The 27,437-nt window shown below is 48.2% G+C and overlaps 1 protein-coding gene across 1 annotated transcript in view; it reads left to right on the top strand.

The window, feature by feature from the left end:
* MYOM3 (myomesin 3) overlaps window positions 1-27,437 on the top strand; it is a 58,379-nt gene that overhangs the window by 22,410 nt on the left and 8,532 nt on the right. Inside the window, exons 12-32 of the mRNA XM_054011847.1 lie at window positions 226-425; window positions 1,130-1,183; window positions 2,342-2,469; window positions 3,349-3,532; window positions 4,499-4,673; window positions 5,975-6,096; window positions 6,752-6,939; window positions 8,070-8,196; window positions 8,888-9,066; window positions 9,144-9,258; window positions 10,070-10,226; window positions 11,851-11,960; window positions 12,702-12,746; window positions 13,232-13,368; window positions 15,477-15,621; window positions 16,750-16,809; window positions 19,296-19,363; window positions 19,656-19,766; window positions 20,678-20,765; window positions 21,889-21,927; window positions 22,951-23,056. Coding sequence (XP_053867822.1) covers window positions 226-425; window positions 1,130-1,183; window positions 2,342-2,469; window positions 3,349-3,532; window positions 4,499-4,673; window positions 5,975-6,096; window positions 6,752-6,939; window positions 8,070-8,196; window positions 8,888-9,066; window positions 9,144-9,258; window positions 10,070-10,226; window positions 11,851-11,960; window positions 12,702-12,746; window positions 13,232-13,368; window positions 15,477-15,621; window positions 16,750-16,809; window positions 19,296-19,363; window positions 19,656-19,766; window positions 20,678-20,765; window positions 21,889-21,927; window positions 22,951-23,056 — 2,538 coding nt within the window. The remainder of the gene's footprint in view (window positions 1-225; window positions 426-1,129; window positions 1,184-2,341; window positions 2,470-3,348; window positions 3,533-4,498; window positions 4,674-5,974; window positions 6,097-6,751; window positions 6,940-8,069; window positions 8,197-8,887; window positions 9,067-9,143; window positions 9,259-10,069; window positions 10,227-11,850; window positions 11,961-12,701; window positions 12,747-13,231; window positions 13,369-15,476; window positions 15,622-16,749; window positions 16,810-19,295; window positions 19,364-19,655; window positions 19,767-20,677; window positions 20,766-21,888; window positions 21,928-22,950; window positions 23,057-27,437) is intronic.

The following is a 27,437-nucleotide window of genomic DNA, read 5'->3' on the forward strand; positions in this document are numbered from 1 at the left end:
CTCCATTCCTCAATTCCTGTTTAATCACTGGGAGTTTTCTCCCCCCACCCCAATTTTGTTGTGATGCAATTAAATAAAGCAGCAAGATCCCAGCCTGCAGTCCTGTGAGTAGACATATGTTTGTTGCACTGAGCGGTCCCTTTACCAAAGTTATAACCTGCAGAAGGCCCGCTGCCACATTCGGGGAACACCATGGAGGTACTGCATGGTCTTTCTTCGTTGCAGGTGCGAGGCGGGCACAGACGAGTGGGTGCCATATAACGAAATGCCTGTGAAGACCTGCAGGTGCCCTGTTTTGTGCCTCACGGAGGGAAAGACATACCAGTTCCGGGTAAAGGCCGTCAACCACTCAGGCATCAGTAACCCTTCCAAGGCCAGCGACCCAGTCACAATGAAAGACCCCAATGAGGAAAAAAGAGTGATGAGTATGTATCAGAAACAGGATATTATTCCTCTATGTGCTCTGTGAGGCTGCGGAAGTAACTCGGAATGACTTATCCAAAGTGCCCTATTCTCACAAACATCACTGCAGCCCCTCTGCTGCAAACATGCCTCCGCCCTGCTGGAATCACCAGCTGAAGTCATTGGTCCGGACTGAAAAAGCTGGAGACAGACTGACCTAAAACACCATTGTCAATTTGTGAACAGCACTGGATAGGCAAAGACTGTGAGCAGATCCTCAGCAGATATAAATCATCAGAGCTCCAGGGAAACCAATGAAACCAGGATGATTGACACCACCTGAGTGTCTGCCCCTATCATTCCATGTGTTACTCTCTTACCCAAACAGTGTTCAATCTCTGCTCACACATCCCTGACTGGCTGGAGTGCTTGCAATGGGAAGACAAAAGTGGCAACGGGCAAACTGAATCTGGGCCTAAAATGTGTCTAACTCAAAATGATTGTTTTTGTATTTTTAATGTCAAGGAAGTTCCTATAATTTTTTGAATTAGTTTTCAGTTTGTTCCACTTCTCTTGGTAGAAACTGGTACAGAAAGGGAGAAGGCCAAACTACCCCAGCGTATGGGCTTTGTGTGCATATAGGGAAACCCAGGATTCTTGTCTCTGTCTTTCCACTAAACTTGTTTTTTCTCCTGGTGAATAATATTGATTTTTTTTTAATCACTAGCCATCCCTTATGATGACGGAAAGAAGATTACAATTTCCAAAGATGAATTGGAAGGTAATTTCAAACTTAAACTTAACCCTCCTTTTATAAACTAATGCTTGTTATAGTACAAGGATGCCAAAATAGTATTTCATAGGACTCTGGGAGGAAATATGCACAGGAAAATGTTTTCTTACACTCCAAGAAAACAGAAGCATTCCAAAATACAAGGCCAGTTTATAATGGAGCCGTTAGATATTGTTAGACTTGTGATTGTGTCAAGCCTAGAGACTTCAGTCTAAGGAGTAGCGTAGAGTTTTTATTAAAAGCAAAAGATTATGGGGTATAATTTTCAGAAGTGCCCAAGTCCCATTTTTAAAAGTGACTAAGGCCCAGATTTTTACAGCTATTTAGGCATTGTTCTGCTCTGCGTTGCAATGCCTAACTGAGTGTTAACCATGGTGTTAGGCACGCAGATGCTTTTTTAAATCCCACTAGGCACCAAAATATCTTTAAAAATCTGGCCGTAAGTCTCATTTTCAAAAGTAACTTAGGCACTTAGGAACCTAAGTCTCATTGAAAGTCAATAGGACTTAGGCACCTAATTCACTTTTGAAAATGGTATGTAGGGACTTTTGAAAATTTTACTCGTGGAGACAATATTTTCCTCATTTAGTGCAACCCCATTGTGAGGCTGCTGAGGGTTAGAATTCGGCCCAGACACAGACATCTGGAACTCTGTTACCAGCTGAACTCCTGAGAGGGAGTTGTATCTGGAGCTTGAGGAACGTGGCCATAGGATTAAGAAGGACCAAAAGGTCTGGTAATGTGCACCGCAAAATCCTCTAGTGTTTCGAAACTGGGTGTAATGGAAAGAGACACTGGCAAAGTAATGTACTCAAAGGTGGACACTGCAGGCCAGATCCTGGGCCCTTTGTACCTCCAGAGCAAGTGAGAGTATGATGACACTACGTCCCTTTATTTAAATAAGAAGATGAGAACAAAGAATTAAATAATTTATCATTAAAAATTATCAGAACATTGACAACCAAATGAATGCATAGGAGGAAGTTTGCCGTCTCTATCCCCAATGCGTGCAAAGGGTTAAAGGCCTCTCCTTTACACCAAAGGAGCTTACCTGATACTGAAAAAGCATAAACATCCCTGTTTAATAGGAGAGTCCTTTCCTGGTATGTTATCACTGAACCAGTATCAAATTCTGGCTTCCCACAGGCAAGATTAAAATTCCTCTGCCACCCACCAACGTTCATGCGAGTGAGATCAGAGAAGATTACGTGGCCCTCTCCTGGGATGAACCAGATCCCAGAGGCAAGGAGCCACTGAGTTATTATGTGGAAAAGGTAAGGAAATAATCTACGGAAGGGTGAATATTACCACTCTGGAGACTGGCAGTGGAATACATCCCCTTTCACCTCTAGGTTACTGCTCAGAGTCCAGCACAGGTCAGTAGTGACAGAATGCTGTTTTGATAGCTTGTCAGTGGTGGGCTGTGTACAATGAGTGGGTGAGTCTCAATTCCTTGAAAACAGGCTTTCCACATCACAAAGGCATTAGCACAACTGGTGCCCTTGAGGGTAGCCTCAGCAGAGAGGCAATGAGGTATGGATGCTGAGCTACGCTCTCTCTCCTAAGCATGGCCAGTCCAGATCTGGAACAAGACACATGGAGAGAGCAGTGTGTGGGGAAACTGCCAGTGCGGTCCATATTGTATCCGAAATGGCCCCGTCAGCCTTTCACTAGTACTAAATTTACAAGACCTAAATCCAGATCCTAATGCCTGGCCCATGATGATGAGCCGACGAGCAGGCGGGGAAGAAGGAATCTTCTTTCCATAGGCCACATGTGGAAGGCTACTCCACCTATATGGATGGAGTAACCTCCATTGGCCCTTACCCAGGCATCAGCGGTAGAGAGGATGGGAGGAACTGCACAGTACCAAACATTCTGGGTTCTCCTCCGTCCCTTCCCTGCTCCTTTCATATCTTACCCCCACATGTCCATTCCCCACCTGCACAGTAGCACTGCATCACCTCTGCTGCAAAGGAGCCCTTTGTGGCTGATGAGGAAGGGGCTAGATTGGCCCCCAAGAAATATTTAGTTCAGGTAAAGAAGATCTTTATTTCTCAAATACAGTACAGTTACGCTGTCGAATCAGGGAGTAACCGCTCCAGACAGTTTTCATCTCTCTGGATTGTAAATTGCCATCTTTTCCTTTCCAGTCCATTGCAGGCAGCAACAGCTGGCAAAATGTCAATCTGGAGACGGCGGTGAATTCCCCAAGATTTGCACTCTTTGATCTTGTGAAAGGAAAATCGTACTGTTTCCGAGTGCGATCTGCTAACAAATACGGAGTAAGCGAGCCGTCCTTGCCCAGTGAGCCCATTACTGCTGGAACAACATTAGGTAACAATATAAAACGCATGACACTAATAACATGGAAAAGGTGATGCATCATAACACTAGCATTGGCTTATTTTCTCTTTTCTTTGTGCATTGCGGTACATCATTACAGCTCTCACTTGGACTTCAGGAAGTCTCTCAAAGCTTTAAATCCACACTTAATTACATTGCAGTTGTTCAGCACACAGTGTAAATCTAACCAACCAATGAGGCTGGAATTAAAGTTATTAAAAAGAGGAAACTGATCAAGTCCCTATATTCCATTCCAAGCACACTTCTGGAACTCGCTCAAATGTCTCCTGTGTCGTGCATGCTCTAAGACAGATGTAGCACATAGCAGAACAATAAGGAAGGCCACAGCCTCATTCTGCAATGGTGGATGATGGAGTCAGTCTCTGGGGACTCCAGGATGAGCAGCAGCATGACATGGGATGTTTGGTTGGGGGGGATAATTGTGTAATATTTGGGCTGTGATGTCTAGAATATGAGGAGGCAAAGACTCATACCCGTGTTTCCCATGTGTCACGCTAAAGTTAGGTCACTGGGCCTCGTGCTGGCCTTTTTCATTCTCTTGTTTAAAGGTGGCCTGAAGTTCATTCAGGGTGTTCTGTGCCTCTGGCTGCTCCCATCTAGTGTGAACTTTGTATTTTGGCCCCAAAACATCATGTGGAGTTGGGAATTGGGGCCTGATTCTCCTCTGATTTAGGTAGGTGTAAACCCCAGGAGTAACTCCAGTGATATCAATGGAGTTACACTGGTGTGAGAGAAGAATGAGGCCTTATAAATCCAGAGACAGACAGACACACCCACAGGCTGCAATCAGGAGATTGGGTCCAGACACGGTGCTCTGCTTTGGGAAATGATGCCCCAGCCATGCGGATATCAAACATCCCAAGTCACCCCTGGAACTGAGTTACAATTTGTAAATAGAATAAACCTTATTTTGTTCCATTTTTTCCCCTTTTTCAGCTCCCCTCCCACCTCCCTCTCAGGTTCTAGCTTTCAGAGACACCAAGACGTCTGTTGTTGTGCATTGGGATAAGCTGAAGGAGGGTCAGGAGCCCCTCGGCTATTACGTATATTGTCGGGAGGTTGGGACAGATGAATGGCAGACTGTCAACAATAAACCCGTGACATGTAACAAGTGAGTTCAGCAATTGACCTCCATTCAGCAAATACGGTGCATTCACTTGGATTTCTGTGTTTATGGTAGGAATGGAGTGCAGATAAAAAAAAGAATTTCCCTACACATACGCGCACACATAGCACACATCTGAAACCTTTGCCTGTTTTTAGAACCGAAACACTGTTCAGGTTCTGGAATGTCCAGATTTAATTTAACATCTGAGGCAAGTTAACATGTGGGGCAGCAAAGTAGCACATGTTTCCATGTGTTGTCAGACCACAGTCATTACTGGGAAGGTAGATCTCGCAGTGTCTGTGGAACGACAGACCATTTGTATTTGCTCTATGGTAGAACAATGTGTCATCTTTCAAGAATGGGGAGTAAGGGAAACTCTCTTGTTATAGGGCCTGATGTTAATGAAATTAGAAAATGCCTATAATAATACCTAGCTCTTATATAGCACTTTACCAAGTGCTTTATCATTATCCCCATTTTATAGATGGGGAAACTGAGGCATGGGGAGGGGAAAGTGACTTGCACAAGGTCACCAGCAGTCCAGTGGCAGAGTCAGGTCTCCTGAGTCCCAGTCCAGTGGTCTATCCACTAGGCCACACTGCCTCAGAAAGTGCCATTTTGGACAGTGGGCAGGTATGGTCTGAAATAGATGCTTCTCGGGGAATGCGTTTTAGGGGATGCTCAGCACATGCTCAGTCACCCCATGAGTAAAATGCACTGGTGCTCACAAAGGGCAGGTGGCATCAGAGCATAGACACCTGTCAGGCTGAAACTCAATGGGGCCGGATTCTCATTTACACAAAGGTCGCTTCACAGCAGTCTGGCAGCACAAAGAGATCTCAAAGTGAGTGTAAACTTTAAGTCCCCTTTCCATAGGCAGAGCAGTGTAAAGGGACCTTAGTGTGAATGAGACGCTGATCCAATAAGAAGAGCTAGGAGACAAGTCATTAAACACCCTCTCTTTCCAAGTTTGCCCTGGTGCAGAAGGCCTTCACTAAAGTGTCTTTTATCGGGTCCGGATGTTGAGAGGTACTGAATGTCCACAACTCCCATTGATTTAATTGGGAATAGAGGTGCCTAAAACCAGCTGAGTAACTCTCAAGATCTGACCCCTATTTACTGATTGTTCAATAGGTATCACTTGTGTGAGTCATTGCGCTTTAAGCTATAGGGGTAAATAACCACGTGACACAGAAATAAATTGTAGCACACTGATACAATTATTGAAATGCCGTTTTTTTTCCAAAGGGCTCTTTGCCTTACTTTGAACAGCTATGTACAAGCAAATTAATGATCTCTCATAGGTTTACTGTTCCAGGGCTCCAGCCTGGGAAGGAGTATGTATTTTGCGTGAAATCTGTCAATGAAGCAGGAGTGGGTGACAGCTCACCAGAATCTGACCCCATCATTGTGAGGCCGGCTATCTGTAAGTATTGCATTGCACATGCACACACACACATACAGAAAACTAGCTCCCTCATCAGAGTATCTTTTATGCACAGCTGGGTCTAGCCACTTGCAAATGATCCCACCCCTAGGCAGCTAGAGGTAGAGGGGGCTTTATTCTCTCCTGCCTTGCAGCTTGTCTCATCATTTGCACTTGTGCAAAGTGGCTGTAGAACGTTCTTGCTCTGATTTGTTAGTGTTTCACATTGCATTGCATGCATTTGGCACAGGTAAGTGACCACACAAAATGCAAGAGAGCAGAGAAGCTGGTTCAGTATCTTCCACTTCTCCGGTGCGCCATCATCATTCTCCATTATCTCACACTGCTGCCTTCACCCCACCCTCTCTTGCATCTGCCCTGCACCAGTTAAAACTATAAAGCTCTGAAACACCCAGGAGTTTTCCCACAATTTAAATGAAAATCAGGCCAATCTGAAGGCCCCTTTACATTGCCAGAGTAGTGTAAAGGGGCCTTAGTGCAAGTGAAAATCAAGCCTGGTGTGAACATGCATGGCACAGATAAGTCACGCTAACTGATTCAACATCAACAGTTCTTTTCTGGATCGCCAGCAGGATCCCAAATCTATGTCATACAATATCTATTTTCCTCTCTCTCTCTTTGTCCTCACCTTTAGCTCGTCCATCAGCCCCACATGATTTTGCCCTGCTGAGCTGTGGGAAGAACGACATGACTATTGGGTGGAAAGCCCCAAAGCGCAAAGGAGGAGGAAAGATTCTGGGCTACTTCCTGGATCAGCATGATGCTGCTGAACTAGACTGGCATGAAGTCAACATCAGACCTATTGCTCAACGAGTTTACAAGGTATTGATTTCATAATGCAATACTGCATTTCTGTGTGAGGCAGTGGAAGTGGTGGCTATATGAAGAGGTGAGCCATTTTCCTCCTCTAGCCTTGACCCTTCTGTAGCCCAGACTCCCTCCCCATCTTGCTCTTTCCCTTTTCTTCATCCCACACCTTTGAGTGTCCCCAGTAAGTCTGACAACTTCTCTGCTGGACCTTGGGGATGCAATTCAGTTCAAGTTTGTCCCACATTCTGATGCCCAGTGCATTCTCGGGCTGTTTGGAGAGTTCTGAGTAATACAAAGTTGCTGCTATTTCTAATTCTTCATAATTCAGCATCAAACGTGTCCCTTACTAATTATTCTACGGGGTTACTAAGAGCCTGTGAGGTCTCATTCCGGCTCAACAGAAAGAGCAATCAAGCCCTTTATGGCATGGGGTGTGGGGGCTACCACCCGAGGACCTAGGCCACACAGTAGGTCAGAGCTCAGCTGTGTGGACTGAAGAGCTTCCCTGTATGCAAGGTGTAGGATATCTGTTTCAGGCTGCGTGTGTTAGAGCAGAAAGCCAGGAGAAGCAGCTGTAAGTGTGACTTGAAGCGGAAGTAGAGGGACATGGCTCCTTGGGCACCGAGCTGGCAGGAGTGGCAGACCTAGGAATTTCTGAGCAAAGAAACGGCCTGCTGTGGTTTGTTCCTACTTTGTTCAGGGAAACAAGACGTAAATACCAGATGACACCAAGACTACACCTGACTTGTATCACTCATTCCTCCTCCTAACAGAAACAACCCTGCAAGACCCCAAATTTTGGCTAACCACTCGGGCCAAAGGGGCAACAGTATGTTTTAAGGGTATCTTAATTGGCAGTTTGCTCTTTTCTTTCCTAATACAATGTGTACGCAGGATGTTTTTAACAGATGCATTGAATTATCTACAAAAACTCTTTGTTAATAGGTTGGGAGGGGGTTTTAGAAGTCCTTTCCATGCCATCCTAAAAACGTGCCCTTAAAGATCCATGCCCATGAGAGCAGGCGACTGGACTCGATGACTTCTCGAGGTCTCTTCCAGTTCTAGAATCTATGAATCCCAGTTACAAACACACTGTACAATACAAGGCTATGCTAATAATCTCTTTGTTTCTGACCTCAAAGGTTACCAACCTCAATGAAGGACATTTCTATGAATTCCGTGCTTGTGCGACTAACATGGCGGGAGTGGGGAAAGTATCTGAACCCAGTGACTTGTTCAAGTGTGAGGAATGGACGATGCCGCAGCCAGGTAAGGACAACATATCAGCAACAGCCAGAAAACAATTCCAGGGACATTAACTATCCCCCTTTCATAAGATAAACTGACTTACTCTTCTGTGATGATATGAGATTTTTGGAAAACTGTGGATTTGGTCATATTGATGAGCTCCGGTAAGAACCCTGGATCCAAACACACCAAACCGTTACCTTTGGGCCCTCTGTTTCCTGGGACCGTATTAAAGGAACACAGGAAAAAGAAAAGTCATCTGCTACAAAATAAAGCAGGCACCTCAGGCGCTCAGATCTCTTCCTCAGAGCACAAGGAGAAGCTCTATGGGACAGGGATTATCTTTTTGTTCTGTTTGTACAGCTGGTCCATGACGGTGCTACAGTAATACAGATAATAAAGAAGAAGAAGGATCATTGCTACACCATGCCATGTAGCCAGTTGAGAGCCCTATGCTCTGGAATCCTGTTGCCAGAGAATGGGAAACCCTGATGCACTATGTAAACCTCTCTGTATGTTACATCATTATAAACAACGTTAAATAGGACAACGTGGCCAATTTCATACAAATCCTGCTGGAGGAAGGACCTCTTCTGAGCCCACCATTCATTTGTTGCCCTCAACCCTGCGATCTGAGGCTCACACCAGAGGCACGTTACTGCATCATCTGTTCTGATGTCCCTATTTGACAGTCTACCCTTCTTCCAAACAGGCCCCCCCTATGATGTGAGGTTCACCGAGGTGCGGGACGCAAACCTGATGCTGCACTGGGAAGCGCCGTTGTATACAGGAGCAGGTCCAGTCACTGGATATTACATTGATGTCTGCGAAGAGGGGTCAGAGGAATGGAAGCAACTAAATAAGCAGCCGACAGCCAGCACCCACATGAGGGTTTGTCTATAAGCCTAGCAGGCAAGCATTCCTTATTATTTAGCATGGTGTTAATTTGTTACATTGGGTTTCTGCAGGTTTCTGACCTGGAGATGGGGAAATGCTACATTTTCCAAGTACGGGCATTGAACAAAGCAGGGATTGGTCCACCTTCCATCCCCTCGGATCCTGTGGTGGTTGAAACCAAACCAGGTATGAGCCTAAGAGTGAACAAATAAAACAGAAAATATCATAATGCCACTATATAAATCCATGGTATGCCCACACCTTGAATACTGCATGTGGTTCTGGTCACCATAATCTCAAAAAAGATATATTAAAATTGGAAAAGGTGCAGAGAAGGTCAACAAAAATGATTAGGGGTGTGGAATACAGCTTCCATAGGAACAGATTAAAAATACTGGGACGGTTCATCTTAGAAAAGAGACAAGTAAGGGGAATATATGATAGAGGTCTATAAAATCATGAAAGTGGAGAAAGTGAATAAAAAAGAGTTACTTACTCCCTCACATAACACAAGAACTAGGGGGTCACCCAAAGAAATTAATAGGCAGCAGGTTTAAAGCAAAAAAAGAAAGTACTTCTTCACACAATGTGTGGAACTCATTGCCATGGGATGTTGTGAAAGCCAAAAGTTTAGCTGGGTTCAAAAAAGAATTAGATAAGTTCCTGAAGGATAGATCCACCAATGGCTATTAGCCAAGATGGTCAGGGACCCCATGCTCTGGGTATCCCTAAAGCTCCAAATGCTAGAAGCTGGAACTGGATGACAGGGGATGGGTCATTGAAAACTGCCCTGTTCTGTTCATTCCCTCTGAAGCATCTGGCACTGGCCACTGTCAGAAGACAGGATACTGGGCTAGATGGACTGTTGGTCTGACTCAGTATGGCCATTATGTTCTTATTTAACAACCTCCCTTGGAAGCCTATCCCAGTGCTTAACTATCTTTATAATTCGAAAGTTTTTTCCTAATGTTTCCAAAATTTTGTTTCTCTTATGCAGGCATAAATGAGATTGAACTGGGAGTGGACAAAGAGGGCTTTCTTTACATGGCGTTTGAAACTCCTGATATGTGTGACTCTTCTGAATTTATCTGGTCAAAGGATTATGAGGGACCTCCAGATCCTAATCGAGTCAGAACTGAAGATAAAGGCAACAAGTAAGTGGGCAGGGCACATTGGGAAAATGAGCATTGGAAGGTGGGGCAGATGGCTGTTTACACACTAAACCTGGGAAAAACATCAAGACAAAATATTTTCCAGAGAAACCACGGAAAGCAAAGCTTTCAACCCCCCAACCCAAACATTCAACCTCTCCATTAGAGATGGCTGAAGAACCAGTATGGAAAATGTAAGATCCTTCCTCTCGCCCTTCAAACCTCAGATAAATATTTGCACTTTTATGACACATCTGAAAATGAACCCGAACTCCCAATCTCATTAGGAACTCCAGACAACACTGCTGATGTTACACCAGGGATGAATTTGGCCCATTGCTTCTATTTCCCAAGCAAATCTGGACCACTGTCTTGACTTCCAAATGCAGAGGCCATGATGTGTGGAGCTCAGTTAGGCCTTGAGCATCACAGAAAGGAAGAATCAGAGTTGTTCTTTTGCTGAGGCTTTAAGACATTTTGGCTGTGCTACCCTGTACAAGTCTCGGCCGAGGTTCGGCCCTCAGTGGAGCTGTCGGGTATCCCACCGCCTTGCTCTGGTCCGCCGTCAGTCCTGGTCCGGCGGTAGTGTGGGACAAACACACGGTTAGGGGCTCAGGCCCTTAAGCAGGGGCTGAGCCAATAGTTCAGGAATCCAGGCCCTTAAGCAGGGGCTGAGTCAATGAGTTTGTAGCAGCCCAGACCCTAGGTCAGGGTGGGGCAGCAATCAAATAGTCAGGAACTCAGGCCCTTAAGCAGGGGCTGAGTCAATACACGAGAGATCCCAGCCTCTCTAGGCCAGGGAAAGGGGGAATCTACCACCCAAGGAGTGGGTGGCAGGGGGGACGCAGGCCCTCCCACTCCACTGCGTCCCAGCCCGGGGCCCTAGCAGCGGCGGAAACTCGCTGCTGTCAGTGGGGATCCTGGCTGCAACACACTGACATAGGCTCTGGCAGTGTTGCAGCCAGACTGGGGTCGGCTGCCCCCGGGCTACTTCCACACTCCCCCTCTTAGGGTACCTGGGCCGTACTAGTGTCCTCGGTGGTATCCACCAGCATTGGTTCCTCCAGGTAGGTAGCGAAGGGTAGGTTTGGCTCCTCCTCGGGGTAGCTGGAAAGGGGCAGGCTCGGCTCCTCCCCGGGGTAGCTGGAAAGGGGCAGGCTCGGCTCCTCCTCCGGGTAGCTAGAAAGGGGCAGGCTCGGCTCCTCCTCAGGGTAGCTGGAAAGGGGCAGGCTCGGCAAGTCCTCCTCGGGGTAATGGGTGAGGGGTAGGCTCGGCTGGCCTGGTGAGTCCTCAGGCCGGTTGCGGCCTCCTGCCGTCTCCCAAGCGGGAGCTCGGCCACAGATGTCTGCTCTCTCCGGTGGTTTGTTGTTCACTGAGCTCTGCAGGCGGGCTTTTATACTTCCGGGTCGGCACCATGACCTCTGAGGGGCGGGCGCCGGACCCGGTGGCTCCGCCCACGTTGGTGTTAGGGGAGGTTCGGCCCTCAGCGGGGGAGTGGGGTATCCCACCGCCTCACTACATACCCCCACTGTTGCATTCAAATTACTACATATTTGCTCCTCTAGATTTACGAACTTTGTTGCATTCTTCTCTCAAAGCCCTAATGTGTTTCTTTTTCTTCTTTAAGATCTAAGCTCATACTGAAAAATGCATCAGAAAAGGATCTGGGGACATATTCAGTGGAGGTAACTGATGTAGATGATGAGATCTCCGCCAGCCATACTTTAACCCAGGAAGGTAAAAATCCATAATTACAAAAATCTTCCGGTGTGCTGTAATTTGTTAATTCCGAATGGCTAGGCAAAAGCTCTTTCCAGACCTTTAGGAGTTGAAGTGGTGCCATATAATGGCAACAGAAAGGAGATTTCCTACCCTTTAAATGGCCAGATGTGACTGATTACTTCTACAGTATGAGAACTTGAAGGTCATGACATACGGCATCAGAAAGGAAATGTTCTCATAGCCTCAGGGCTTGGCTACACTTAAAATGCTACAGTGCCACAGCCACTACCTACGCCAACAGGAGAACCCCTCCCATCAGCGTAGCGAATCCACCTCCTTGAGAGGCAGTAGCTAGGTCGATAGAAGAATTCCTCTGTCAACCTAGTGCTGTCTACGTGGGGATTTAGATTGTCTTAACAACACTGCTCAGGGATGTGGATATTTCAAACATCTGGCCAACATAGATAAACCGACCTAATTTTCTAGTGTAGACTAGGCCTCAGAGTTTTGCATATTACCACAACATTACAGTAATTTAGGCTTTTTTTTAAAGCTGTTTCTCTAACTGATGCCGTCAACATTGGATATTATTTTCCCAGCTTCTTCTAATCCCTTCAGCTATGATTTGTTTTGCACCTGTTAAGGGCTACTTGACCTGGATGATGATGGGTCTGTTAACAAGATAAATTGATAATGAGTTTTGGTTTCAGTTTGGCTTTACTGATCTAAGTCCTGTGCTGTTCTTTGCATTTTCAGAACTGGACAATTTGCGGAAAATTAGTCATGAAATCAGAAACCCATGTAAGTTGAACTAGTGGCAACTGGCATTTGGGACCAGCATACACAGACTTTCCTGGGAACTGTGGGAAGACTTTTGTGTGCCAGTGATCCTCGGAGCTATGGCAGCAGGAGTTTGATCTCTTGGTAGGGCCAACCAAGCTGGACAGGTCAACGGGGGGGACCAGACGAAGACCCATCCATTGGCCCTCCAGGCTGGGGGTTAAATGATAGGCCAACAACCTAGCCTCATATAAAGGCTAAGTTATGGAAAGACAATGCGGTAGTCATTCCAGCAAAGAACATGATAGACAGGGATGGAGGAGCCTTGTTCGTGCCCAGAGTGACATCTGGTAGCATGGGAAGGATTCAGATTCAGATATAATGCATAGTAAGGGTGAAATCCTGACCTCATTGAGATCAATATCTAAACTCCGACTGATACCAATTGGATCAGGATTTTATTCTAAATCCTCAACCTTGACCAGCCACATTTCCTCTCCTTCCAGTGATTGAGCTGATCTCTGGGTGGAACATCGATGTCCTTGAGAAAGGAGAAGTGCGTCTGTGGCTGGAGGTGGAAAAGCTGTCGCCAGAGGCAGAGCTGCATTTAATCTTCAATGGGAAGGAGCTTTCAAGCACTCCGGTACGTGTGTTGCTTCTAAACTCCCAATGTGTGCGTGATTTCCTCTGACCCGTCTTCACAATGGGCTAGACTGGCTCTATGAAACCAGAGCTCAGATGAGATCATTGATTCAGAAGCCATTATTTCCCATCACATATTTTTATGCTTCTTTTCGAAGACTCTGGGCTTGATTGCACACCGTGCCCCAGCAGAGCTCCGGTGGTCTGTAGAGAGCCAGTCACTGCTCCCGGATTCTCAGCTGTCAAGTCCCAGCATTAGTTAAAGCTGCTGATGTAACGTCCTTTGGGCATCTTGTGCCAGCAGAGAACTGAGCATGACAGAACCTCACTCCACCCTGACCCCTTCCCATCCCCATTCCTGACACACACCCTACCTCCCCTTATGCTGAGAAGGGGGTTGGGAGCAGCGATGAAGAATATGACACAGTCAGGCAGCAGAGCCACCTCTATCAGCTTTGGACTAGCAGACCTTCTCCCCGAACAGGGGGGCTCTCCAGGGGCAATCTCCAACCATTTTAAGTTCACTTTACATGATAAGCGAGCTTGGTGCACCAAAGAATCCAATCCCCCATGAGTAATTTAGCCCTGGTCTGAGCATGTGCTAAGAAATACTGTCTTTGCCAGTTAGATGAAGGGGAGGGTTAATGCTGCCCCTTCTGTCCTACCCAGCAAGCCTGGCTGGTTTTCACACCCGTCTTTGAGTTGGCTGTGTATAAATCGTCTGGCTTTTGAGAGCAGATGCATGCAACCCATTTCCAAATTGCAGACATTGAAAATAACATTGCATCGTGTGTCACAAAGTACTCTTGCATTGTTGTACATTTAAAAGAACATATTAACCCCGTTTTGGCCCTCCCATCCCAGAACCTAATGCTATATATGGTTTAAAAAGTATTTACTCTGGGGAACTGGACGGTTCAGAATTAAGAAAAGGATAATGGAACTATTCACCTGTGGTTCAAATGCAGTCTAACAATGTCAAAATAACAAAGTCGTGGGTGTTTTGTGATAGGCAAAACCTGAAGCCTCTCCTAGCCTTTGTTGCCATGTGTTCTCCAGAGACAGAAAGTGTCTAGCAACATTCTTTGAGGCTTTTCTTATGCAATCACTATCTTTTCTAGACTGTATGATTTATGTGGTAATGCATGATTAAACAGTGCATGTCAAGCTCTTTGTAGTGCTAATATTTGCTTGCAGCAAACAGGTTGGCCACGACTAATGATGACAGCTAACATTTTTGAAAGTCTGATGGATTTAAGGGGGTGTGTATATAAAAGTTCATGGTATAGTAGTGAGTGCACAGTGCTATGGGGTGGATGTGTTACCCTAACTACCTCCCAGAGGCATGACTACCTTGCAACACATGACTGCTGCTTTCAAGAACACTTTTTCATTACATAAAAATCCATGTGATTGCACAGAATCCTGGCGAGTTGGAAGGTTTAATACGCAGCAGGGGAGAATCTATTGTACCGTGTGTTATAGTGGAAACCTCTTAGGCTGTGTTCTCCGCAGAAACACCCTGCCACAAGCAGGTTCCCCTGCATTGATGTGCAAACCCAGTATACAAATGCAAATGGATTTTTTAACAGAAAACAAAATTCATTTGGGAGTCAAATCCTGGACCATGATTACACCAGAGTAAGGGATGGGCATGGGAAGGAAGAGGGTTTGTTTGCCCCATTGTAGCCCTGGATGTGTCTACACTGCAAAAAAAGGTACATTCTTAACTTGGGTTAAAATAGCAATGAAAACATGGAAACTCGACTTCTAACTTGGGTTAGCAACTCGAGTTCTACCCCAGGCTCCCTTGCAGGGTTTCACTTGAGCTGCTAACTCGAGTTAAGAACCAGGCTGCCATGTCTTCACTGCTATTTTTACCCAAGTTACTTAACCTGAGTTAAGAATACACCTTTTATAGGCAGTGCAGATATACCACAGGTAGCCAGGGGAAATATACCAGGGTGGCTCTACAGGTGTAGAGCGAAGCTAAGATCTGTAGCTCCAGCCAGGCTCTATGCTGAAGAAGCCATGGGGCCAGGATTTGGTGCTGGAATAATTTCCCTATGAAAAATGACCAATTTCCCACCAATACTTTGTTTTACATAGACACATAAGATAAACTTTGACAGAGCAAATGGCCTCATAGAACTAATAATCCAGGACTTCTGTGATGACGACAAAGGGACATACACAGCCCAGCTGCAAGACGGAAAAGCTAAAAACCAGTTCACTCTGGCTCTCGTTGATGACAGTAAGTAGAGATTCAGGGTTTAATCCAAAGCCCGCTGAACTCAGTGGGAGTTTTTCTACTGACTTCAGTAGGTTTTGGATCGGACCCTTAGAGAGAGTGCCAGCTAATGACCACAAATGGTTTCCCCCAGTTATATTGTGGGTAGTGATTGAAGGTATCAAGTATTTATTTTAATGCATTTATTCAATGGCCAGGAATCAGTCTTCCTGTAGAAACTATCTGAATGGCCCTTTAGCACAGATCCAAGCCTTTGGTTTTACATCTGGAGTCCTGGATAATAATCTTTGGCCCTGATAGAGCATCACAGCCATGGATCTGTGTTCATATATTTTCTTCTTTATTTGCTGTATACACAGAATTCCCTCACAACAAACTATGTATTGACACATAGAGCTTGATGGTGTGTACTGTGATGTTTAGTCATTTTATCTTAACATTGGCCTGAAAATTCAAGGACTTTAACAACTAAATTTGAATAATAAAGAAACTGCAGTGACTAGAGAAAGTCCATATAGCTCTGTAAGGTGAACAGTAAGGTGAACAGATAGGCCCATATATGCTAATGTACAGAAACATTTTGGCTCTTTATGAGCAGAAAGTTGCAGTTTTTCCAGTCTAAATTCTTCCCTAAATAATACTGTAGCTTTATTTGACAGTTCTCATTTTTAAACAGTTTGGCAATTGTTCTTAATCGTATTGGATTGAGTCTCTTGATGCCTGAAACTGTATTTCTAATACTTCTCCCTTGAAAAGTTGCAAATTCAAGGACTCAATCCTGTATTCTTTGCATACCCCAGAAAACTCCTATTTAAACCGATGGGAGCTTCCAATGCCTAAAGATCAGCTCTTAAAAGCAAATTCATTGTATTTTCTTGAAAATAAATATTACATTCTGAGCTGCCAGCAGCATGAAAGGCTAATAGAGCTGACCTTGCCAAGGATTCTATACTGAAGAACAGAGTTTAACTGAGGCTGGAGAGATGGTGCCGGCTGTGAGATACACTGTATGTGTTTTAGAGTAACATCCTTCCCGGTTAGGAATCTATACCATGTTACAGGGAGAGGGGTTGTAATAGTTGTTTCAATGACCTTTTGTTGACTCTGATCTGTCACTGTTTGTTCTTTCAGCTTTTGATAAAGTTGAGGCCGAGGCTGCTGCTAAGCGGAGAGACTGGAGGAGAAAGCAAGGTAAGATAGCCTCAAGGTCACTGACTTTGCAAGGACTGGTGAAAAGTTGGTGAAAGCTGAAACAAGGATATTCTACTGAGCACCCAAACAATAAGTGAAAAGTAAATTGCTCTCTTCAGTATACTCTTATTTAAACTGCTTGCTGGACTAAGATAGAGCATTTTATTTTAGGTTACTGTTTCTGGCTATTAAAAATCAAATCAAATCAAAGTTTGATTTGTTTTAATAGTTCAAGGCATGTGAACAGCTGTCTCTGGTAGAGGGCCCCTGAACCAACACCCTGACTCTGAACATGCCTGAGTTTCAGAAAAGGTCCAATCCAGATGGGACTCAGGGCCATCTCTATCTCCTGGTGGAAAGCAGAGAATGTGGAAATCTTCACTATCAATGGGAGCAGTACATTCCCCTGTCTCCCTCCCCTACCTTGTGGCTGATGTATGCATAATGAGTATAAAAAAGCCTTTTTCAGGGAAAAGAGTAGCTGATTCATAGATTCCAAGTCCAGAGAGACCTTTGTGATCATCTAGTCTGGCCTGCTGCATAACACAAGCTATATAGAACTTCCCCAAAATGATCCCTAGAGCTAGGGTTACCATACGTCCGGATTTTCCCGGACATGTCCGGCTTTTGGGGGCTCAAATCCCCGTCCGGGGGGAAATCCCCAAAAGCCGGGCATGTCCGGGAAAATCGGGAGGGCTGGGTGGTGCTCGGCCGGGGCCGGCGGTGCGGGGCCGGGGGCATGGTGCCGGGCCAGGGTCCGGGCTGGGAGCCGGGTCGGCCGGGCCGGCGGGGAGCCGGGCCGGCGGGGAGCCGGGTCGGCCGGGCCGGCGGGGAGCCGGGTCGGCCGGGCCCGCGGGGAGCCGGGCCGGCGGGGAGCCGGGTCGGCCGGGCCCGCGGGGAGCCGGGCCGGCGGGGAGCCGGGTCGGCCGGGCCCGCGGGGAGCCGGGCCGGCGGGGAGCCGGGTCGGCCGGGCCCGCGGGGAGCCGGGCCGGCGGGGAGCCGGGTCGGCCGGGCCCGCGGGGAGCCGGGCCGGCGGGGAGCCGGGTCGGCCGGGCCCGCGGGGAGCCGGGCCGGCGGGGAGCCGGGTCGGCCGGGCCCGCGGGGAGCCGGGCCGGCGGGGAGCCGGGTCGGCGGGGAGCCGGGCCGGCCGGGCCCGCGGGGAGCCGGGCCGGCGGGGAGCCGGGCCGGCGGGGAGCCGGGCCGGCCGGGCCCGTGGGGAGCCGGGCCCGCGGGGAGCCGGGCCCGCGGGGAGCCGGGTCGGCCGGGCCCGCGGGGGGCCGGGCCGGCGGGGAGCCGGGTCGGCCGGGCCCGCGGGGGGCCGGGCCGGCGGGGAGCCGGGGAGCCGGGGTCCGGCAGTGCTGGGCGGGCCGGGGGTGGTGGGCCGGGGCCGGCACCCCAGGGCCCGAGCCGACCCAGGCTGGAGCCGCCGGGGGGGCTAGCCTGGGCTGCGCCTCCTCCCCCCCACACCCTCCTTACCTGCTTCAGGCTTCCCGCGAATCAAATGTTCGCGGGAAGCAGGGGAGGGGGCGGGGTTGGGGAGGGGGTATGGGCGGGGCTGGGGGCGGGGGCGGGGGCCGTGGAGTGTCCTCCATTTGGAGGTACAGAATATGGTAACCCTACTAGAGCAGATCTTTTAGAAAAACATCCAATCTTGATTTTAAAAGTGTCAGTAATCGGGAGTCCACCACAACCCTTGATAAATTGTTCCAATAGTTAATTGCTCTCACCATTAAAAATTTACACCTTATTTCCAGTCTGAATTTGTCTAGCTTCAACTTCCAGATATTGGACCGAGTTATACCTTTCTCTGCTAGACTGAAGAGCCCATTATTAAATATTTGTTTCCCATGTAGGTACTTATAGACTGTAATCAAGTCACCCCTTAACCTTCTCTTTGTTAAGATAAACAGATTGAGCTTCTTCAGTCCATCACTGTAAAGCAGGTTTTCTAATCCTTTAGTCATTATCATGTCTCTTCTCTGAACCCTCTCCAATTAGTCAACATCCTTCTTGAATTGTGGGCACCAGAACCAGATTAAAAATGGACAGATCAATTTGCCTTTTAATTTGGGCTCACAGATAGTTCATATCAGGAGAGCAGACTGGAACATATACACATTATCTATTCCATTGCCCTCCACCTGCAGAATATCCATAATCTTTCAATATTGACCTGACACTCTACCCAGTCACTAAATCAAAGGAATAATTGGAGAGCATAATCTACAAGCATATTAAGAAAAGACCTGTTAGTCACTATAAGAACCGTTGCCCTCGGGAACTTTTTAAAATGATACATTTAACATTATGGTGCCTACTGCATATAAAATACAAGTTCCATAAAAGTGGAACATGGAAGAGTTAATACAAGGAGGACAGTGCTGCGATTTACCACTAGATGGAGCCATTGCATGGTATAATATTAAAAGCGGACCTGCAGGAGAGACCAGAAAGACTGTTTTTTTGTTTTGTTTTTTTACTTGTAGGTCCTCATTTTATAGAGAATTTGCAATGGAAGGTTACTGAGGATTGTGAAGTTCTGCTGACGTGCAAGGTAAGTATTACCATACAGTTGTTACTGTGTACAGTAGCATCCATCTATTGTTAATATAGATGTGCATTTTAAGGAGACTGCATAAATAACGCCAGCTCTAACCAATTGATATTTTCCTACTGATAAAAGGCAAGATCCTGGAAGTAAATCCTAGCAGCTGTGGAAAACAAGGGGGAAAGCGTCACCTAATACTGAGGGGATCCCCTGGGACAGCTGAAGTCTCATAATTAGAAAGATATCCTTGCATTCAAAAAGATCAGTATTCTGATTGCTAAATCTTTACTTCAAACAGGCAACAAACATGAAAAAAGATACCAACTTTAAATGGTTCTTGGATAAAAAAGCACGTTTGGATGGTCTGTATGATCTGCAGACTGGGGCTGGAACTCTTCGGATTAAAAAGGTGAAAAACATAATGCAACTTGGGGGCATTTGTGATATTATTTCAACGTGCAATAAATGTGGGTAGATATTACTAAGATATTAATTAATTATTATTATTATTATTATTAGCATTTACTGTTTGTTTCTGGCAGTACCCACAGTGTGCTAAGCACTCTTCAAATCAGAAGAAAGCATGAAACAAAAACAAAGGCTGGAAGATAAAGCCAGAAAAATTCAAATTAGAAATAAGGCCCATATTTTTAACAGTGAGAGTGATTAGCCACTGGAACAAACTTCCAAGAAAAGTGGTGGATTCTCCTTCTCTTGAAGTCTTCAGATCAAGACTGGATGCTTTTCTGTGAGAGGCTTAGGTTAAACACAAGTTATTGGGCTCAATACAGGAGTAACTGGTTGAAATTATATGGCCTGTGATCTGCAGGCGCTCACTCTAGCTGATGTAATTGTCCTTTTGCCCTTAAAAATCAATGAATCCTTGACACACAGAGCATCAACAGGTGAATGAAGGGGGCTCTGTGGTAGAGTTAATGAACTAGAGTTTTGTCTGTGCAGAGTTAGTTTAAATACTTCTTGGTCTCAGTTTTTCAATTTAATTTCAAATCAACAATTTCCATATAAAAAACCAGTATATTCATCAGTGTGAGTGGCAATCTCTGCTCAGATGAGACCTAGGACCATCAATACACATCACTCCTGCAGGTTGAGATTGATGTGTATCAGTACAGTGGTATAGGCGAAGCTTGCAAGGGGCTGCTTTCATTCTAGTCAATACTGTTGTTAACTCACCAAATTCACCCAAATGCCAGGGGGAAATTCACCAGTACATTACAAACAGAGCTCTGATCTCACCAGCCCAAAACTGTCCCATACTTTAGTGATCTGTGAAATTTCCATTTTAAAATATTTTGCCAGCTTACCAAAGAGGATAAAGGAATATACAAAGCGGTTGTTTCTGATGACCGAGGAGAAGACATTACTGAACTTGATCTCAGTAAGGAAGGTAGGATGATTTCATACTAATAGGCAATATGTTACACTTTTATATATATGTGATCAGGCTTTCAATACGGCTTTAAAATTACACTTTCTACCTATTTTAAGTGTTTTCTATAGTACTCATTATTTTAACATATAAATGCTTCCCAATGTAATCAGGTCTACATTATGAGATCTCTAGTGGACTTTGAGAGTTTTCTACTCTTTTCTCTTCTCTGGTACAGAAGGCTATGTTATACTTTATACATGTATATTGTACATTTCAAGAATAAGAAGTATTTAAAAGTAGGATTAGGATCAGAAAATGTACCTGGGAAAAACAGACCCTTTTTACTCACTATGGCCCTGATCCAAAGCCCACTGAAGTCAATGGATCAGATCCCATGGCTATTCCCTGCATGTGTCTCTGTCATATCTCAATTAATGACTGACATACGCAAGTTTTAACTCCTGCTAGCTCTGCAGATCCTCAAAAGAGAGGGAAGAGCAAACTGGGTACTGTTTTCCATTGTGCAGCCTCAACAAAACTGAGTTCTGATTGCAGAATCTTTAGTACCAATGATGTCAGATGCAAAAAGGACACTTTTACTTTCAACACCCTGTTTTAATTTGCAGTGCTGTGAATTCTTCTGGAAGTTAGAGAGGGCATAAATAATGACAATCCTCCCAATGTCTTCCATACAGTCATTTTTCAAACCATGACCGTGCTATAAAACCTCTCGAGCAGTGGGGACAGAAGAGGTGAAACTCAAAGGTGTTCTGAGCATTTAAACTCATCAGGAATCAGGAGACTCTTTTCCGCAGGCTTTAAACTTTGCAATGTCATTTGGCATCTATCGTTTAACTCTGATAGGTGAATTTGTATCCCATGTGAGATACAGCATTGCGTACGCTGAATGTTAAGGAAGCTGACAGCTTCTGAATAAAGTAAGATATGTCCAACATGTAGAAATAAATGAGTCAATGGCAAAAACTTTATAGCCAGTGAAGTTTACCAACAGGAAAACACAACAAAATAACTACCATACACTGTAGGTTTTATGATCTGAAGAGGCTGTTGGTTAATCAGATGCAAATTGCTAGCGAATGTATTTATGGCTGATTGAAGCTTCTTCCTCTGTGTGTAGGGTTTGAAGACATTCTCAAAGAGCTCTGCAGGGTTAGTGGTAAGTCTGTTTCTCATCTGCTTCATACTGTAAAAATAATACTTAGCAGAGGTATATAATTATTATCCCTATTGTACATATGGGGAAACTGAGGCAGAGGGAGGCAAAGTGATTTGCCTATGGTGGGAGAAAGCTGGTCTCAGGGCTGGGATTGTCCTTTGTTCAGATCAAGAGGCCACTCCTTTCTCTCTGAAGTAAAACTCCTCTATGTTGTAAAGGTAGCCAATGGGGAAGTAAAGTGAATGGGGAACAGGAGGCATTTAGATTCTGCTGTGGGTTTAGGGGGATTTGGGGAATTGAAGTGTGGGGAGAACAATCAGTAAACAGCTGGAAATGAGAGGAAGGGGAAGAGAAGTGAGCTGAAGGCAGGGCTGCTGCAGCGGGAGAGAGAGGAGTTAAATATATTCTACTCCTGTCTTTCACCTTAGAAACCTGATCCTCCCTGAAGGGCAGGAAATGTTCTCTCTTTAACTCTTGCTATGATTTGTTATTTCTGCCCAGACACCTGCATTTGTCACATTCTAACATCAAAGTGAGTTGAGACCTAAGTCTCTCTGGCCCTGTCTACAGTAGGGAATGTGCCCATTGCTGACAATGGGTGCAGCTGGCCTAGTGCTGAATGCACGTTAACAGCACGTGTAGACCAGAACAAATCCCGTTCAGAAAGCATAGTTAAACCCTGCAGAGAGCAGGCCTAGAGGACGTGGTGGTAAAAATGTTATTCTACCCCCATCATTGGTGGCTGCCCCAATATTAGAACAATGGAAGGTGAATTTGAGAGAAGGCCCTAATGTGTCTATGGGACCTCCTACACTTAGGATCCAGGCCTCCAGGGAAATATGCACATTTCTGCTGGGTGGAAGACGTAGAGCCTTCATGTGCTGGAACGCAGTCGCTTTCAGCTGCCCATGTTCTTCAAACTGGGTGAAACATTAGGTTCTTTAAAATATATATATATATATAGCCAGTATATAGACTGGCTGGTCACCCAAAGAAATTCTAGTCTTTGAATTCTCTTCTTAGCCCTTTCTGCTAAACCTCTGAAAGTCCAGCCAACTGCAGAAGGCATCAGAATCTACAGTGAGGTGAAGTACTACACAGACTACATGAAAACAACCTGGTATCACAAGTATGTACTTCAGATATGCTAGCAAGGCTCATAACATATGGACAGTCTGTATTATCTGCCATGGAAATTAAAGCGCATTGGTTGAGGTCTTCCAAGTATGTAGGTGCCTAACGTCCATTGAAATCAATGGGAGTTAGGGGCTGTGGTGGGGCGATTACCCCACACCTAGAGAGACTGGGCTGCGGCAGGCCTAGGCGCCTGCGTAGACGCGCGGCCAATCAGGAGAGGGCTTACTGGGAGCCAATAGGAAGACAGATTGGAGCCAGCCAATCAGAGCCCGGCTTAGCCATATAAAAGGCTGCCCAGAGCAGGAGCAGTCAGTCTGTCCCAGGCCTTCAGAGGGGAAGGTCTGTCTCCGGAGCTGGGAGGCCAGCACCACGGACAGCGCAGCGCAGCGCAGCGCAGTGCAGGCCTGCCTGAGAGAGTGGGAGAAGGCCCTACTCCATAGCCTGCTAGGCGGCAGGCCTGGGAGGAGGAGGCCTAGCGTAGTGAAGGGCCTCTGGACCGGGACTCAGAGTAGTGGGCGGGCCTGAGTCCCCCCCCCCCTTTTTCCCCCTTTGTTTGCTGTGCTACCCCGCGCACAGCCACAGGCCGCAGGGAGCGGCCGGTCAGAACCACACCAGGTCCTGGACTGCGAGGATCAGACTTGAGGGTGTGGCACTGTTGTTTAACACCCCCCCCCCCTTTTGGAAGGGGGTGTGATTGGACAGAGGGACACTGTCGGAGGGCAGTGCTCCGGAAGAGGACGCCGACGTCGGGAGCAACGCAAGTCCGTGCCCCCCACAGAGGCGCGACGACAGGCGGAACGCCACCCAAGGAGGGCGCTCTACTGGCACAAAACTAATTCCCCGAAGCGGCCAGGAGGAGGCGCCACAGCGGTGAGCTACCGACCCTGTCACACGTGGTGGAGAATGCGGGCATAGCGGTCCGCCCCTGATACGAGGGGCCAGCGCCAAGACTGCGGTCTATTACCCAGAACAGTGTCTTGCGCAGACAGACGGTCGACCCAGATTGTGGGTACAGACCCGGACCCACCAAAGGGGTCCAGAGTGAGGGGATTGAGCCGGGAGTAACCCGCTGAACCCCAATATGGAGGCTGAGAAGTTACTAAAATGGCTGCTAGAGAAGCAGCAAGAGCAGTCGGCCCAGCAGCACCAGCAGCAGATGCAAATGCTGCAGCAGATGACCACTCAGCAGCAGCTGCTGGTGACTCAGCACCAAGAGAATCAGCAGCAGCTCCTTCGAGAGTTGGCCACCCAGCAGCGGGTGCAGCAGGAACATTTGGTGCAACAGATGGCCGCACTGTTACGGCCGGCAGGAGGCACCCCTGCCGCCCCCCCATGGGAACCGGACTGGGGGATACCCCAGGGACCCTACCGATACGCCTCACCAAGATGGGGCCCGAGGATGACCCAGAGGCCTATCTGGTCACATTTGAACGGGTGGCGACTGCTGCCCGGTGGCCCTCAGAACATTGGGCCACGTTACTAGCCCCTTATTTGACGGGGCAGGCTCAGGCCGCATATCGGAGCCTCGACCCCCGGGAAGCACTCGAGTACGCCCGAGTCAAGGCGGCCATCCTAGATCATACCGGCATTAGCCCAGAGACCTACCGACAGCATCTCCGTAAGGAACAGTATCCCCCGGGGGCCCGACCCCGCGCCGTGGCCCAACGCATCCGGGACCACTGCTGGAGATGGTTGGACCCAGAGGGCCTGACGGGACCCCAGGTGGCGGAGCTGGTAGCCTTAGAGCAGTTCACCCAGATCCTACCCCCGGGAGGGAGGGCCTGGGTGCGACGGCATCGACCGGCCACCCTCTCCGCAGCAGTGGCCTTAATGGAGGACTACTTATCCGCCGAGGGGGCAGAGGCACCACCCCGAGCAGCCGAGAGCCTTGGTCGCAAGGGCGGCGCAGAGAAGGGGAATCCTCGTGGGGCGGGAGCCTCTGGACCACTGGCAGGCAACAGCCATCGCCACCCGAGACCTTCCAACCCTGAACCCCGACCCAAGTTATTGCCGGTGGCGACTCGAAGGGAGCAACAGCCCCCGGAGCGAACAGGCCCCCCCGGAGGACGCCCAAGCCCGGCCGAAACCCGAGAGAGGTGCTGGGGCTGCGGTCAAGAGGGACATTTCCGGCGAGATTGCCCTTTTTTGTACTGCAGCTACGGGCAGGCCTGGATGGCCGGACAACGGGCACGGCAGAAAGGGGTAAGAAAATTGATAGTCCCGGTCCAGGTTGAAGGGAACCACACCAATGCCCTTGTAGATTCGGGGTGTAGTCAGACCCTCATACGAGAGGGGCTGGTCCCGAACCTCAATCTTTCGGGGCCCCTGATCTACCTGCAGTGTGTGCATGGAGACATCCGCCAGTATCCCACAGCCTGGGTCAAGATGCGAGTAGGCGGCCGAGAGGAGGGTCTCCAAGTAGGAGTGGCCCCTAGGCTGGCTTACCCGGTGGTGTTGGGACGAGATTGGCCCGGCTTCGGAGAGGTCCTCCTAAGATATCAGCCACCCAAGCCCCGACCAGACAGGACTATAGTACCGGGAACGGGGCTGCTTGGGAGCAGGCTAAGGGATGACCCCGGCGAGGGGACCTCCTCGACGGCGGAGACCCCTGCGAGTTGTCCGGGAGACAGACCCCGTTCGGTGGAGGACGCCCGGGTAGAGTTAGAGCGCGACGGGGACTTCTTACGTGAGCAACGGGAAGACCCAACCCTAAGCCGAGCCTGGGAACAAGCCACCAACCCTGCTGTTGAGGGGGACGGGACGGTACGGACTCCGCAGGGCCCCCGCTTTGAGGTATGGCAGGACCGCCTGTACCGAATAGCGCAGGAACCCCAGACCCGTGAGACGTTCCGCCAGCTGTTGGTCCCCCGGAGACTGCGAGCCGGCCTCCTCCACTTAGCCCACGCGAACCCTTGGGCTGGACACCTGGGACGCGAGAAGACCCTACAGAGGGTGGCCCGCCGGTTTTTCTGGCCAGGCATCCACCGGGAAGTGGCAGACTTTTGCGCCTCGTGCCCAGAATGCCAGCGAGCCGGACCGAAAGGGGTAGCTCCTGCACCCCTGGTACCCATGCCAGTCGTGGGGGTACCCTTTGAACGGATCGGGATGGACCTCGTCGGCCCCCTTGAGCGAAGCAAGACAGGGAACCGCTTTATACTAGTAGTCGTGGACTACGCCACACGCTATCCCGAAGCCGTGCCCCTAAAGACAGCGACGGCACCGACCATTGCGGGTGAACTAGTAAAGATTTTTGCCCGGGTGGGGATACCCGGTGAAATATTGACGGACCAGGGCACCAATGTGTCCTCCAAGTTAATAGCTGAGCTATGTCGCCTCCTCCATATCCGGACCCTCCGGACATCGGTGTACCACCCGCAGACCGATGGCTTGGTAGAGCGGTTCAACGGTACACTAAAAGCCATGTTGCAGAAGTTTGTGGAGGAGGACCCCTCACATTGGGACACCTTGTTGCCGGCCCTCTTGTTTGCGATAAGAGAGGTACCACAGGCCTCGACGGGGTTCTCGCCCTTCGAGCTCCTATACGGCAGGCAGCCCAGAGGAATACTGGACCTCCTGAAAGAGGAGTGGGAAGCACAGGAGACACGGGTCCTTGGGACCACACAATACGTGCTACAGCTCCGGGAGCGACTCCAAACGTTAGGGGCCTTCGCCCGTGAAAACCTGGGACGGGCCCAGGCAGGTCAGGAGCGCCTCTATAATCGAAGGGCAAGAGGGAGGAAGTTCGCCTCAGGCGATAGGGTGTTGCTGTTGCTGCCCTCTTCCGAGTCGAAGCTCCTGGCCAAATGGCAGGGTCCCTACGAAGTGATCCGACGAGTGGGACCAGTCGATTACGAGGTTAGACTACCTGGTCGACGCAAAGAGACCCGTATTTACCATATTAATCTCCTAAAGGCCTGGAAGACCCGGGAAGCCATGTTCATCGGCCCGTCCACCCCAGAGGCGGAACTTGGACCCCTAGCAGGAGATCTTCCCGACCCCGGACCGGCTGTGGTGGGGTCAGGCCTCGACCCCAGACAGAGAGGACAACTGCAACAGATGGTGGAGAAGTTCTCAGATGTATTATCGGCCCGCCCAGGCCGGACGACCCTAATGAGTCATCATATTGCCACAGACCCCGGGAAGAGAGTGACGGACAACCATCGACCGTTACCCAAGAAAATGTGGGACACCGTCCGGCGGGAGGTGGAGACGATGTTGGAGATGGGAGTGGTAGAAGAATCGACGAGCGAGTGGCGAAGCCCTATCGTCTTAGTACCGAAGCCAGATGGGGCGACCCGGTTTTGTATCGACTTCAGAAAGGTCAACGCTATCTCTCGTTTTGATGCCTATCCAATGCCGAGAGTGGATGAACT

Source organism: Malaclemys terrapin, chromosome 22 (assembly GCF_027887155.1).
Source record: "Malaclemys terrapin pileata isolate rMalTer1 chromosome 22, rMalTer1.hap1, whole genome shotgun sequence".
Classification (NCBI taxonomy): Eukaryota; Metazoa; Chordata; order Testudines; family Emydidae; genus Malaclemys; species Malaclemys terrapin.